Below are 15356 nucleotides of genomic sequence, written 5' to 3'. Positions count from 1 at the left end.
CTGCCTTCTATCTTTTACAGCATTAGGGTCTTTTTCCAAAGAGTTGGTTCTTTGTACCAGGTAGGCAAAGTATTGGAGTTTCAGCTTCAGCATCAGTCTTTCCAATGAATATTCAGGACTGATTTATTTTAGGATGGACTCTTTGGATCTCCTATCAGTCCAAGGGACTCTTAAGAGTCTTCTCCAACACCACAGTTCAAAAGCATCATTTCTTCAGTGCTCAGCTTTTTCATACTCCAACTCTCACATCTTTAAATGACTACAAGAAAAACCATAACTTTGATTAGATGGACCTTTGTCAGCAAAGTAATATCTCTGCTTTTTGATATGCTGTCTAGGTTGGTCATAGCTTTTCTTCCAAGGAGCACACGTCTTTTAATTTCATGGCTGCAATCACCATCTGCAGTAACTTTGGAGCCCAAGAAAATAAAGTCTGTCACTATTTCCATTATTTCCTCATCTATTTCCCATGAAGTGATGGGTCCAGATGCCATGATCTTAGTTTTTTGAATGTTGAGTTCTAAGTCGCTTTTTCACTCTCCTCTTTCCATTTCATCAAGAGGTTCTTTAAAGCCTCTTCACTTTCTGCCATAAGTGTGGTATCATCTGTGTGCTTGAGGCTATTGATATTTCTCCCAGCAAACTTGACTCTAGATTGTGCTTCATCCAGTCCAGCGTTTCTCATGATGTACTCTGCATAGAAGTTAAATAAGCAGGGTGACAATATATCAGTTCAGTTCAGTCGCTCAGTCATGTCCGACTCTTTATGACCCCATGAATCTCAGCATGCCAGGCTTCCCTGTCCATCTCCAACACCCGGAGTTCAATCAAACTCATGTCCATCGAGTCAGTGAGGCCATCTAGCCATCTCATTCTCTGTCATCCACTTCTCCTACTGCCCCCAAACCCTCCCAGCATTAGAGTCTTTTCCAGTGAGTCAAATCTTCGCATGAGGTGGCCAAAGTATTGGAGTTTCACCCTTACCTTACTCCTTCCAATGAGCTTAATACTTCCAATGAACAGCAAGGACTGATCTCCTTTAGAATGGACTGGATGGATGTCCTTGCAGTCCAAGGGACTCTCAAGAGTGTTCTCCAACACCACAGTTCAAAAACATCAGTTCTTTGGCGATCAGCTTTATTCACAGTCCAACTCTCACATCCATATATGACCACTGGAGAAACCGTAGCCTTGACAACACAGATCTTTGGTGGCAAAGTAATGTCTCTGCTTTTTCATATGCTATCTAGGTTGGTCAAAACTTTCCTTCCAAGGATTAAGTGTCTTTTAATTTCATGGCTGCAACCAGCTTCCGCAGTGATTTTGGAGCTCCAAAAAATAAAGTCTGACACTGTTTACATTGTTTCTCCATCTATTTCCCATGAAGTGATGGGACCAGATGCCATGATCTTCGTTTTCTGAATGTTGAGCTTCAAGCCAACTTTTTCACTCTCCTCTTTCACATTCATCAAGAATCTTTTGAGTTCCTCTTCACTTTCTGCCATAAGTGTGGTGTCATCTGCATATCTTAAGTTATTGATAATTTTCCCAGCAATCTCGATTCCAGATTGTGCTTCTTCCAGCCCAGCATTCCTCATGATGTACTCTGCATATAGGTTAAATAAGCAGGGTGGCAATATACAGGCTTGACATACTCCTTTTCCTATATGGAACCAGTCTGTTGTTCCATGTACAGTTCTAAATGTTGTTTCTTGACCTGCATACAGGTTTCTCAAGAGGCAGGTCAGGTGGTCTGGTATTCCCATCTCTTTCAGAATTTTCCACAGTTTATTATGTTCCACACAGTCAAAGGCTTTGGCATAGTCAATGAAGCAGAAATAGATGTTTTTCTGGAACTCTCTTGCTTTCTCCATAATCCAGCGGATGTTGGCTATTTGATCTCTGGTACCTCTGCCTTTTCTAAAACCTGCTTGAACATCTGGAAGTTCACGGTTCACATATTGCTAAAGCCTGGCTTGGCGAATTTTGAGCATGACTTTACTGCAGTGTGAGATGCATGCAGTTGTGCGGTAGTTTGAGCCTTCTTTGGAATTGCCTTTCTTTGGGATTGGAATGAAAACTGACCTTTTCCAGTCCTGTGGCCACCGCTGAGTTTTCCAATTTGCTGGCATATTTTGTGCAGCACTTTCACAGCATCATCTTTCAGGATTTGGAATAGATCAACAGGAATTCCATCACCTCCACTAGCTTTGTTCGTAGTGATGCTTTTAAGGCCCACTTGACACCACATTCAAAGATGTCTGGCTCTAGGTGAGTGTTCACACCATTTTTATTATCTTGGTCCTGAAGATCTTTTTTGTACAGTTCTTCTGTGTATTCTTACCACCTCTTCTTAATATCTTCTTCTTCTGTTAGGTCCATAACATTTTTGTCCTTTATCAAGCCCATCTTTGCATGAAATGTTCCCTTGTTATCTCTGATTTTCTTGAAGAGATCTCTTGATTTTCCTATTCTGTTGTTTTCCTCTATTTCATTTCATTGATCCCTGCAGAATGCTTTCTTATCTCTCCTTTCTATTCTTTGGAACTCTGCATTCAGATGCTTATATCTTTCCTTTTCTCGTTTGCCTTTCACTTCCTTCTTTTCACAGCTATTTGTAAGGCCTCCTCAGACAGCTATTATGTTTTTTTTACATTTCTTTTCCATGGGGATGGTCTTGGTCCCTGTCTCCTGTACAATGTCACAAACCTCCATCTATAGTTCGTCAAGCACTCTATCTATCAGATCCTGTCCCTTAAATATATTTCTTACTTCCACTGTGTAATCATAAGGGATTTGATTTAGGTCATATCTGAATGGTCTAGTGGTTTTCCTTACTTTCTTCAATTTGTGTCTGTATTTGGCAATAGGGAGTTCATGATCTGAGCCACAGTCAGCTCCTGGTCTTGTTTTTGCTAACTGTATAGAGTTTCTCCATCTTTGGCTGCAAAGAATAGAATCAATTTTATTTCAGTGTTGACGATCTGGTGATGTCCTTGTGTAGAGTCTTGTGTTGTTGAAGAGATACCCCTCAACAAAGTTAAGGAGCAGCGACTGCACTTTGCTGGTGCAGCTGTGAAGAGATACCCCATGACCAAGGTAAGAGAAACCCAAATAAGATGATAGGTATTGTGAGAGGGCATCAGAGGGCAGACACACTGAAATAATAATCACAGAAAACTAGTCGATCTGATCACACAAACCACAGCCTTGTCTAACTCAGTGAAACTAAGCCATGCCTTGTGGGGCCACCCAAGATGGGCGGGTCATGGTGGAGAGGTCTGACAGAATGTTGTCCACTGGAAAAGGGAATGGCAAACCACTTCAGTATGCTTGCCTTGAGAACCCCATGAACAATATCAAAAGGCAAAATAATAGGATACCGTATGAGGAACTCCCCAGGTCGGTAGCTTCCCAGTATGCTACTGCAGATCAGTGGAAAAATAACTCCAGAAAGAATGAAGGGATAGAGCCAAAGCAAAACCAATACCCAGTTGTGGGTGTGATGGTGATAGATGCAAGCTCCAATGCTGTAAAGAGCAATATTGCATAGGAACCTGGAATGTTATGTCCATGAAGCAAGGCAAATTGGAAGTGGTCAAACAGGAGATGGCAAGAGTGAACGTCTACATTCTAGGAATCAGTGAACTAAAATGCACTGAAATGGGTGAATTTAACTCAGATGACCATTATATCTACTACTGTGGGCAGGAATCCCTTAGAAGAAATGGAGTAGCCATCATGGTCAACAAAAGAGTCCAAAATGCAGTACTTGGATTCAATCTTAAAAACGACAGAATGATTTCTGTTCATTTCCAAGGCAAACCATTCAATATTACAGTAATCCAAGCCTATGCCCCAACCAGTAATGCTGAAGAAGCCAAAGTTGAACAGTTCTATGAAGACCTACAAGACCTTTTAGAACTAACACCCAAAAAAGATGTACTTTTCATTATAGGTTGGTTTGCAAATCAGGAAGTCAAGAAACACCTGGAGTAACAGGCAAATCTGGCCTTGGAGCACGGAATGAAGCAGGGCAAAGGCTAATATAGTTTTGCCAAGAGAGTGCACTGACAATATATAGCCTTGACGTACTCCTTTCCCAATTTGGAACCAGTCTGTTGTTCCATGTATGGTTCTAACTTTTGCTTCTTGACCTGCATAGAGGTTTCTCAGGAGACAGGTAAGGTGGTCTGGTATGACCTGTGTACAGGTCTTGTATGCATCCAAGTCTGTTATGACCTGCATACAGATTTCACAGGAGGCAGGTAAGGTGGTCAGCTGAATGCGCAACCAGAAAATAAGCAGACATTTCTAAGTCCCCAATAGGGTACTACACCCTCACCTTATCACCAGACTTCCTGCTAGCCAGTGAATTGCAGTAGCTTCCTTCCATCATAGAAGGGGCAGGAGTTTACACTCATTTAAAATACCACCATATTCTGTTAAGTGCATTTGCTTTCCCCAGGTAAAATCTTCTGCCAATACCATCTTTGTAGATTTGTAGAATGCCCTAATTATTGGTATAACAGTTCTCATTGCATTGTTTCTGATAAAGGTGTTTGTTTTACCAATAAATAACCAAGGGATTCACTGTCTTCACCAGAAGAAACAAACATAATAGAACTGTGAAAGGGCTTATATCCTGTTTAAACCTTATCTCATACAGTTAAGGTGATATCCTAGGCAGCACATTATATAATATAAATCAATTTTATTAAGTGGTGACTTTCTCTCATCAGAATTCTCGGCCTGTGAACCAAGTATAGAGAATGGAAATGATTAACTTTTAACTTAACCACTGAGCTTAAACCACAGGAAATAATTGCCTATCGGCAAAAAATTATCTAGACAAACAATTTATTTGAAGTGTTTTGCAATGTTCTTTAACAGTTTTAATTACTAAATCTATGTTGGCAGATGCTCATTTATTTGCACATTAATTCAGGTTCTAGTTGGTCAGTGTATAAGCTCCTTAGATATTCATCATTCTCTAGTGACCTTAGGACTTCCTCCCGTCTGCTATATCTCTTGCTTCTGCTTGAGACACGCTTCAGTACAACAGGCAGTGAGAGGATGTGGTCTTCTTTGGTGATCCCCACTTTTCTCTTCCTGAGCTTTTCTTCTGTGGGACTGGCCCCAGACCCAGGGTCAACTACCGAAGAAAATGACAACTACCCACCATTTTGGGACCAAACCGAAGGAGACATAGCAGAATTTCCAGTGCAGAATAACAAGATAATTGTTGATCCCTGGAAATATATGGATAGACTAAGAATGTATAAGATCCTTATAACAGAATCAAACAAATATTTTGCTTCATTAGGAAAAAACAATACAGGCAATGTGTTTTGGGCATTGACTTTATTTTATGGAAAGCTATTTAAAACAGGTATGTACATTTGCATTATTGGCAAGCAAAATTGCTTTTCTCTTTCTTTGATACTAGTCTATTTAAGTTTTACTGTCTGCATGCTGATGCATTCAGTCAATATAACCAATGCAGTCAAAATAATCGTTTATCTTTAAGTACTCAGTCTTTCATATTACCTAATCAAATATATCTTTTACTTAGTAAAGTTATATGTCAGATCTTTGCTTTACATTTTATAGACTTCCTGATTTAAAAATAAATTCCTGCAGCTTTTAAAATAAATTCCTGTAGCTTTTAAAATAAATTCCTGTAAACTGAAGAAGCTTATTGTTTGAAGAGGAAATGTCCCCTACTAGATGAAAAAAATCTTGTTTTTTTCAAAGCCTGACAGGCTTCTCAGATAAATGTGACACTTTAATTATCTCTGTTTCTTGGGGTAAGATTATTATAGGAAATAAGACAAAATTCTTTTTAGGTATGAAATCCAGGATGAGGTTTCACACAAACTAAGGTAAGGAACATATTTTCCCTTAAAAGCCTGGGCTTTTCCTCATAAATATTAGTGGAAAGAGTAATAAGATCTGGCCCTCACTGCACAGTCTTTCCTGTTAGTTGTTAGGTTCAGGCAAAAAAAAAAGGGGGGGCTGAAAACAGAGAGGAACTGGTCCAGAATGCAGCACTCTCTTCCTGCACTTAAACAAGTAGGATGGTGAGTCAAGTGTGATGCTCAAAACCCAGCATCCTCTCTGAGAAAGGGAGAAAGTTTCGCTCTTTTTTGCCTCAGTTGCCGTGAATTTCTCCATCTCTATTTTGCTCTCACCACTTCTTCAATAGATTATCATATTACTGAGATTCTGGAACTGAATCAGTTTCCCATTCTCATGAAATTCTTTTTTAAATTGTCTTCTTTGGATGTTACCTGATGGAGTCTAGAATGAAACAAGGACTAGAATGTGGTGCCTTCATATAGAAAAAAAAAATTCTGCACATTTGAATTATTGCAATGAAGTCTTGACTGATTTAGGAAGAAAGAAGGACCCACAGAGACTGCCCTGTGAAACACTCTGCAGGTCCAGCTTAGTCAAGAAGGAGTTGGTAAAGAAAATAAATACGGTATAAAGAAAATAATAAAGAAAAATAAAAAACCAGGAAAAAATGCAAGAAATGGTCTGTACAGGTTGGAATTTCTGAGAAGGTTTGAACTCTCAAAGTGAATGAAATGATATTCATATGAATAGACCATATCATTAGCAGGGATAACCCTCTTCTTACTCTTTGGAAAGGAGCATATGAATCTTTTCCTCTCTTATTACTTTCTATCCAAGGTTCAACTCTTTTCACCTACACTGTTTATTCTGTAGATAGATTTTCAGAGCCTTCCAAGAGTTCACGGTGTGCTTATGAGTCTGGAGTCTCCAGCTGCATATCTATCAACAGTGGCTGGGGAGGTAAGTGTTATATTTCACCATGCATGTTTACTGATCTGTGGCTGTGGGGCTTGCTACCTCTGCTTTTCTATGGGATAGGCTAAGTTGGGTGAAATCTCGATATTTCCTTTGTAAACATATACAATTTTCTGTGCAATCTCCCAGGAGATGATCAATTAAACAAAACATGAATGATAACTCTGCTATGGCAATATCTAAATTAATGATGTACACAGTACATTGTCATTTTGTGTCAGAGATGTGGGCATGTGCTCAGTCGTGTCCAACTCTTTGAGGCCTCACGGACTGCAGCCCACCAGGCTTTTCTGTCCAAGCAAGAATTCTGGAATGCATTTCCCTTTTCTACTCCAGGGGATCTTCCTGACCCTGGGACTGAACCACCGTCTCTTGCCATCTCCTGCATTGGCAGGCGGATGCTTTACCACTGTACCACCTGGGATACCACTGTACATTTTAGATATATACTAAAGAATAAAATGATACTTTCCGTACCTAGTATTTCAAATTTTCTATTGCATATTCCACACACTCCTAGTTCCTTCTACAACTAGCTACTGTTTATTTCACACTTACACATTCCAGAATCTCTCGTTAGCCATTTAGAGAGATTTAATTCATCTTTTGCCATGATCTTAAATTAATATTCTCATAATACAGATAATCAAGCAGAAGCTGAGGTTGAGTAATTTGCTTTTTATCACAAAGCTAGTAATTGAAAGTCTAAACATTCATCTTTCTCTCTCAATTCATTTCCTTAATCACTTAAGTTTTCCTTCCTAAACCCATAATTTGAAAACAGAGCAAGAACTTAACAATGATTTATTATTTTCAATTGCAAAACATTGCATGCCTTAAAGACCAATTTTGCTGCAGGGGACACCTAACATATCTGCTGTTTCTGATTGGTTTATGCAGAAATATATCTTCATTAGGGACAAAGTTTTGGAAAAGTGAATTTATAAATGTACATTTCAAAATAAAGGTTGTACTTGGCAATGAACAAAATTTTTCTCATCCAATGTAATGTTTATACTGAGAATCATCCACTCAAAGGTGAAAATTAAGGATAAAAGTAGAAATAAGTGAAACGAAGTCAACTAGTGCACGAGGTTTCACGTAATGAGAAAATGACTTGTCATCAAAAGGCTTGAAAATATTCCTGGAAATACCTATCAACTGTGTCTTCTCCCTTATATTTTATATCACTAATATCTCTGGCTTCTCCTTGACATCTAGATTAACAATCAAAATAGTTCTCTTATTGTCAAGCAGGAATGTGGAAGGATGTGGTTCATTAGCAGAAGATGTGGATTCATGCCTATGACCGAAGCCTGGCTGAGGAGTAGGCCTAAGAATAACCCTGGCCTGGGAGCTGCCAGAATCCTTGCAGAAAAGATGAACCGAGGAATCAAGAAGTAGATAAATAGTCCAAAGACGAGAGTGAGGACTGGGTTGAAATGAATTAGCGTCAAGAACCAGAAGAAAGTCAAACTGAAAATGAGAAAATATATTCAAGGTTGTTTGGGAAGAGATTTGCTTCAGACTAAAACCATCCTTAAGAGAGCTGAGATAGAGCAAGATGGTTGTATCAAAATCTCTTCCATAGTCTAGGCAGAGAATCTCCACAATTATCATCTACATATATTCCCAAACTGAACTAAATATTTTCCTGAGTCAAATCTGATTATTTGCTTCTTATGTAAGGGGTAAATAAATATAGGACGTAAATAATTTGGAACTCGATTGAACTAAGTAGATTCACATAGAAATTTCTGTATCCAGAATGTGCCCCTAATGGAACTTTCCTGACTGCGATTAACCCTAAGTTCTCATAATCATACGCATTTCCTAGAGGCAACAAATTCAACATGATAGTTTGGAGAATAAAGAAGAGAAATTATATAGATTAAGCATTAGTCATTTGGTTAACTCCTACTTTGTATAGACAGTTAATGGCTCCAGATATCTCCATCCTATTTTTTTTTACAGACATTAGCTACTATGTGATTATCATGTATTTCCTTGCTGCAATTGAATCTGGGTTTTTGGGGAATTTGCCATATGAGGTAGAGTTACTATCTCGAGAGGAGTACAGATCTAACTTCTGCTATTCACTTGAGGAATGCCGTGCAGCCTATCCACAAGTTATGGATATAGCCAACAGTTTTTATAAGGTAAAAGAATTATTTATGATTTCTGATTTAAAAATAGACTAAACTTCACACATATGCATTGGAAATTATGTTAGAGCTTTGTCACGTCCCCCTTTAATCGTTCTGCTTAGTATCCTGAAGTGATCTTAATAGTTAATAGCAAATTGGCATAATTGTATTTATAAAAACATTTTTTCAATAGAATTCATGTAATAATCACTAAATTATGTTTGTCTCTGCAAGCAGAACAGCATAAATCTTTCTACAAAGCAAACAAAGTTTGTTTGTTTTTTTTAATGACATCTTTAAGTGTTAAAATCTATTCTGAAAATAAATTTCATTTCTGAACAATCAGTAAGATGAGTATGTCACAATATTCTTTTTCAGGAATTCATGATACTGGTAATTAAATGTATTTTAATTTACTTTAAAATCTTTTATTCACCTAAATCTTATTCATTCTACAGTATCTGCAATCCAGAAAGATAGTTTCTACTACCAGCGGTATTCCACAGTATGACACAGATGAGGACACAGCGATCTTTAAGATGTGGGCAGTCCATCAAGCTGCCCTTGATGTGGCAAAATCGAAGTTCAGTGATGTGTAAGTGAATCGCATTATGTGATGTAATTAAACTTTTTTTTTCTGGCATAGTAAAACATAATGTTTAGGTTTTGGTTGACTCAAATGTTCATTGCTCATATTTTCCGTAAAATCAGGAAATAGTTTTTTCATTATTATTTGCAGTTCATCTAAGAGTCACATATCAGTTATATATCTTGAATGTAGCTTTTCTTAGTTGATACTTGTCAGTTCACTCTTTCAATGATGTCTCATAATTTGAAAATTTTTCCGAATAGACCAATCTCTTGTTTTCTTTTAACATTTAATTATTTTTCTGGTTTAAAACAAAAACAAAAACCTACCCAGTGATTTTCAATGGCTTGGAATTTTATTGTATGTTTCTCTCTGTGTGTAGAGTCCTTTTTATTAATATTTCATCACTGACTGTGATGTTTCTTCTCTCAGCTCCACAAAGTTATCAAAGACTCTTATCATGTCAACATTAGAGCAATACCTCTCAAAAATCAATCATTGCCTTGAGTCTTCCCTTTTTATTAGGAACTTGGGCTGCCATCACCAAATACTATAAATTAGTTGGTTTACATCATGCAAATTTATTTTCTCACAATTCTGGATGCTGCAAGTTCACAACTAGGGTGCCAGCATGGTCAACTTTAGCTGAGGGCCCTCTGGCTTGCAGATGACTTCCTTCTTGCATCATGGCATCTGTGTCTTCACATGGAGAAGAGAGAGAGCGAGAAAATCTGCACTCTAGTCCCTCTTCCTCTTTAGCATGAACTTTAACATGTAAATTTTCAGACTATCATACCTTTTTTCTTTAATTTTGAATGCACAATTTCTCAGTATTGTTGTCCACTCTGACTTCATAGAACATGTTTTCAATATTTTATTCAGTTTTTATGGTTGTTTTCTGCAAGAGAGAATTGAGCATGCCATTTAAGTCTTTAAATTAGATGAGCTCAAGAGAAACCATCTGTTGTCTGTTTGCCCCTGGCCTTGGGCCCTGTTATGTCCTATTCAAGAAGGTGATTTGATTACTGTGGCAAATTTCTAGTCCACTTCTTATTTCCTAGGAATTAGGAGCAATTGTATAAGCATATACACACAATAAACATGAGTCAATTATGCATGTTGTTGAAGAATTTTCAGAAATTGCTCTTAGATAACCTTCTATTTGTTATACTGGCTCACAGTACCCAGTCCCTGAACTGTGTTGGTGGAAAACAAGTGACATTAGACATTGGTGGCACAGAAATTAGATATAGGAGAAGCACAACGAGAAAGCACCAAGAGTAAATCTAGTGTAAGTAAGAGTTGGTTAAGATGCTACAATTTTTAAAATTGTGATCCAAAGTGTTGCCGTCTCTGTTGCTATGTAATAGATTCTTCCGTGGTGTCTTAGATGGTAAAACATCTGCCTGTAATGCAGGAGACCTGAGATCGCCCTCTGGGTGGGGAAGATCCCCTGGAGAAGGAAATGGCAACCCAGTCCGTTACCCTTGCCTGGAAAATCCCATGGAGGAAGGAGCCTGGTAGGCTACAGTCCTTGGGGTAGCAAAGACTGGAACATTAGTGAGTGACTTCGCTTTCACTTAGATTCTTCAGCCAGGCACCATGTAGAAGATAGTGTGAGGATTAATTACAGTATACTGAAACTATAGTTTCGGTTCAGTCAACTATTTAATAAATAGCATAAAATTCCCAAGGAACATGGGAGAAAAGACACATTTAGAGTTTAATTTGTATTTAAATGAAGTATTTTGTAACTCATGCAGCAAACTTTGTGTCCTTCCTTTAGATCATTCTATTCTTCAGAAACTGAACAGGACTTCACCATGGACTTTCTATTGGCCATAGAATTTGTTGAGGCAGTATTATATCGTCCATACTATGAAAGTTCAGCAGAATTCCTAGTGGGTTTCCCACACAGGCAACTCAAATATGAGGAACATAATGTTCTCACGAGTAACTTCAGCAGACGGGAAAAAGCACTGATGACTGCAGTAAAACTCATTCCAAAAATAAATAAAAGCACAGGTATAATTATGAGTTATGCTATCCATGAAGCCTAAATGAACCAAAGTTATTTAAGAACTAAATATATTTAATGATTCATTCAACAGGAATGATGGAATACCAGATATATTATAGATATATTGAATATAATTATGACAGTTACTGAAAACTACCCATCCAGGACCTCACATATCTTGTAGCTTCTGCAACAGTGACAGTTCTAAAATAGACACTTTACATGTTTCTTCTTAAAATTCTTATTGCTACCCCAGAAAAATTCTGGGTTCTCGCTTAGGATTCAAAATTGCTAGTCTGTGAAAATCTTTTCCTTCATTATTGTTGTGTCATTCTCCCCTGTGTAAATTCCGCTCATCCACCAAGACAGAGAAAATAATAAGAAAGAGAGATGGTTGAGGTGGAAGTAGGAAGACTGGGTGCAGAGAGACAGTTATATAAAATTTTTGAGCATCAATTAAATAATGGATATTAAGCCTCTGTCTTCACACATCATTTTATTTGTTGTCCTTAGGTACGGTATGAAATTCATAGCATTGTTTACATTTTTGAAGAAAAAGTCCATTTGACATTAAATAACATGTATTACTATTAAATAACAATGATATACTTTGTAAGTAGCTGAAGCAAACATAAACTATAGCTTGTTTAAATTCAGTTTTTGAGGGTTTCGTTTTTCTTCATTATCTAATACTACCTGCATTGAAAATATGAAAGTTTTGATGAGCTAGTGAATCTTACACATTTAAATCTCAGTCATTTAGAATTAGAACTGTGGAATCTCTTCAGTTCCAGCCCATTTTTTCATGGATTAATCCTGAGGATCAGGGAAGCTAAGTTGCAAATATCACTTAGTTTTAGTGACAGTTGGACAGCCACCAGGTCTTCTTCCTAGCAGGAAAAGGTTCACTCTAGAAAATAAACATTGCAAACAAGAGTAAGAAAGGAGTTATGACGGATCTCAACAATTTGTGCTTAATTTACACCATAAATAGTATGGTTTTTACATTGGGTGAGAATATTTTGAATACTTCTCATTCTCAAATAAGGGAAACAGCTCTTCATTTATTATATATGCTGCCAAATGAGCACGAGGAGAAATAGCTCTTCTTTTAGGTTGTTAGATTGTCCAACACAATGCATTTCCCTGCAACCTTTGACAAGCCTAATGGTCAGACAGTGTTAATAATATATTACAAATCCTGTAATTAGAATTTTTATCTTATTTGGATATTTTTAGATTTCAAAGCTGTATTCATAATTTTATTAACTGGAAACATAAATGTTTCTATTTTCACAGGAGGTTTATTTTTAACAATTTGGAAGAAGCTCATGACTTCAAAATTTGCTCGGGCTATAGGACGTTTCTTCATTAAAAGGTTACTCTTAATTCCAATTGAGTAGCCTAAATTTGTGCTATTACATGTAGATCAGTTTAATTCGAATAAAAGCAATCAAATGTTATAATGACTGCAAAAAGTTTGTGGTTCTTATTATCCCTGCTTCATCTTTGTATTTCAAATTTACCAGCCAATAATATCCCCTTCCAACCTCCCCTCAGAATTCACACATACCTGGTAGAAGCTAAGTAGTTTCATAGAATGCCTGAGTTACACATTAATATTTCCATATCTGTGTCAAAGACAGGTTACACTATTGATATTTAAAATTTTGATACTATCTTCAATGCTTTTTCATAGATTGCCAGGTCAGCAGGGAAAGTTCTCCTGTAAGAGATTATTCTTATAAGATACAACTTTGGGCATTGAAGAGACATTTTAAGTAATTTATAGTCTAGGAGTGAACTCCAAGTACATTGCCATATGAGCACATTTATCAATTCATGTAGTGAGTGATGCTGCTATTTTAGTGTCAGAGCACATGGAGAAATAATATCATCGTCAGTAGAAAATTTCTGAGCTACTCTAGTGTAAGACCCAGTTTCCCCCTCAGTCAATCTCTCCCATCAGGGAGCTTCCATAAGCCTCTTACCTTATCCATCAGAGGGTAGACAAACTGAAAACCATAGTCATAGAAAACTAACCAATCTGATCATATGGACCACAGCCTTGTCTAATTCAATGAAAGTATGAGCCATGCCATATAGGGCCATCCAAGATGGACAGGTCATGGTAGAGACTTCTGAAAAAACGTGGTCCACTGGAGAAGGAAATGGCAAACCACTTCAGTATTCTTGCCTTGAGAACCCCATGAACAGTATGAAAAGGCAAAAGCATAGAACGCTGAAAGATGAACTCTCCAGGTCAGTACGTGCCCAGTATGCTATTGGAGATGAGTGGAGAAATAACTCCAGAAAGAATAGAGACAGATTCAAAGTAAAATCAATGCCCAGCTGTGGATGTGACAGCTAATGGACTTAAAGTCCAATGCTGTAAAGAGCAATATTGCATAGGAACCTGGAATGTTAGGTCCATGAATTAAGGCAAATTGGAAGTGGTCAAACAGGAGATGGCAAGAGTGATCATAGACCTTCTAGGAATCAGTGAATTAAAATGGACTGGAATGGGTGAATTTAACTCAGATGACCATTATATCTACTACTGTGGGCAGGAATCCCTTAGAAGAAATGGAGTAGCCATCATGGTCAACAAAAGAGTCCGAAATGCAGTACTTGGATGCAATCTCAAAAACGACAGAACATCTGTTTGTTTCCAAGGGAAACCATTCAATATCACAGTAATCCAAGTCTATGCCCCAAACAGTAACGCTGAAGACACTGAAGTTGAATGGTTCTAAGATGACCTACAAGACCTTCGAGAAATGACACTCCCCTAAAATGTTCTTTTCATTATAGGGGACTGGAATGTAAAAGTAAGAAATCAAGAAATACCTGGAGTAACAGTCAAATTTGGCCTTGGAGTACAGAATGAAGCAGGGCTAAGGCTAATAGAGTTTGCCAAGAGAACGCACTGGTCATAGCAAACACCATCTTTCAACAACACAAGGGAAGAATACACATGGACATCACCAGATGGTCAATACCGAAACCAGATTGATTATATTCTTTGCAGCCAAAGATGGAGAAGATCTATACAGTCATCAAAAGGAAAACCAGGAGCTGACTGTGGCTCAGATCATGAAATTTGTATAGCCAAATTCAGACTTAAATTGAAGAAAGTAGGGAAACCCAAGACCACTCAAGTATGACCTAAATCAAATCCTTTATGATTATACAGTGGAAGTGAAAGATAGATTCAAGGGATTACATCTGATAGAGTGCCTGAAGAAATATGGATGGAGGTTCATGACATTGTATAGGAGGCAGGGATCAAGACCATCCTGAAGACTGCTGCTGCTACTGCTAAGTCACTTCAGTCGTGTCTGATTCTGTGTGACCCCATAGACGGAAGCCCACCAGGGTGCAAAATGGTTGCCTTAGGAGGCCATACAAATAGCTGTGAAAAGAAGTGAAAGGCAAAGGTGAAAAAGAAAGATATATCCATTCGAATGCAGACTTCCAAAGAATAACAAAGAGAGATAACAAAGCTTTCTTCAGAGATCAATGCAACGAAAACTATAGAATGGAATGACTAGAGAACTCTTCAACAAAATTAGAGATATCAAAAGAACATTTCCTGCAAATATGGGAACAACAAAGGACAGTAATGGTCTGGACCTAATACAAGCAGAAGATATTAAGAAGAGATGGCAAGAATACACAGAAAAACTATACAAAAGAGATCTTCACGACCCAGATAATCACAATGGTGTGATCACTCACCTAGAGCCAGATGTCTTGGAAT

At 37.7% G+C, this 15356-nt stretch overlaps 1 protein-coding gene across 1 annotated transcript; it reads left to right on the top strand.

Annotated features, from left to right (window-relative positions):
• The first annotated feature begins 5035 nt into the window (after positions 1–5035).
• Positions 5036–13023, top strand: LOC129561088 (protein LEG1 homolog). Its single transcript, XM_055433459.2, has 6 exons — positions 5036–5392; positions 6736–6822; positions 8812–8996; positions 9443–9579; positions 11360–11598; positions 12893–13023. Exons 1-6 carry the CDS (start codon positions 5077–5079, stop codon positions 12994–12996), a joined length of 1068 nt encoding a protein of 355 aa, XP_055289434.2. The 5' UTR covers positions 5036–5076; the 3' UTR covers positions 12997–13023.
• Positions 13024–15356: the final 2333 nt, after the last annotated feature.

Source organism: Moschus berezovskii, chromosome 10 (genome assembly GCF_049115385.1).
Source record: "Moschus berezovskii isolate FMDL1 chromosome 10, NW_MosBer_1.0, whole genome shotgun sequence".
NCBI lineage: Eukaryota > Metazoa > Chordata > Mammalia > Artiodactyla > Moschidae > Moschus > Moschus berezovskii.
Note: the sequence above shows the minus strand (reverse complement) of the source record. Positions and strands in the feature narration are given on the sequence as shown.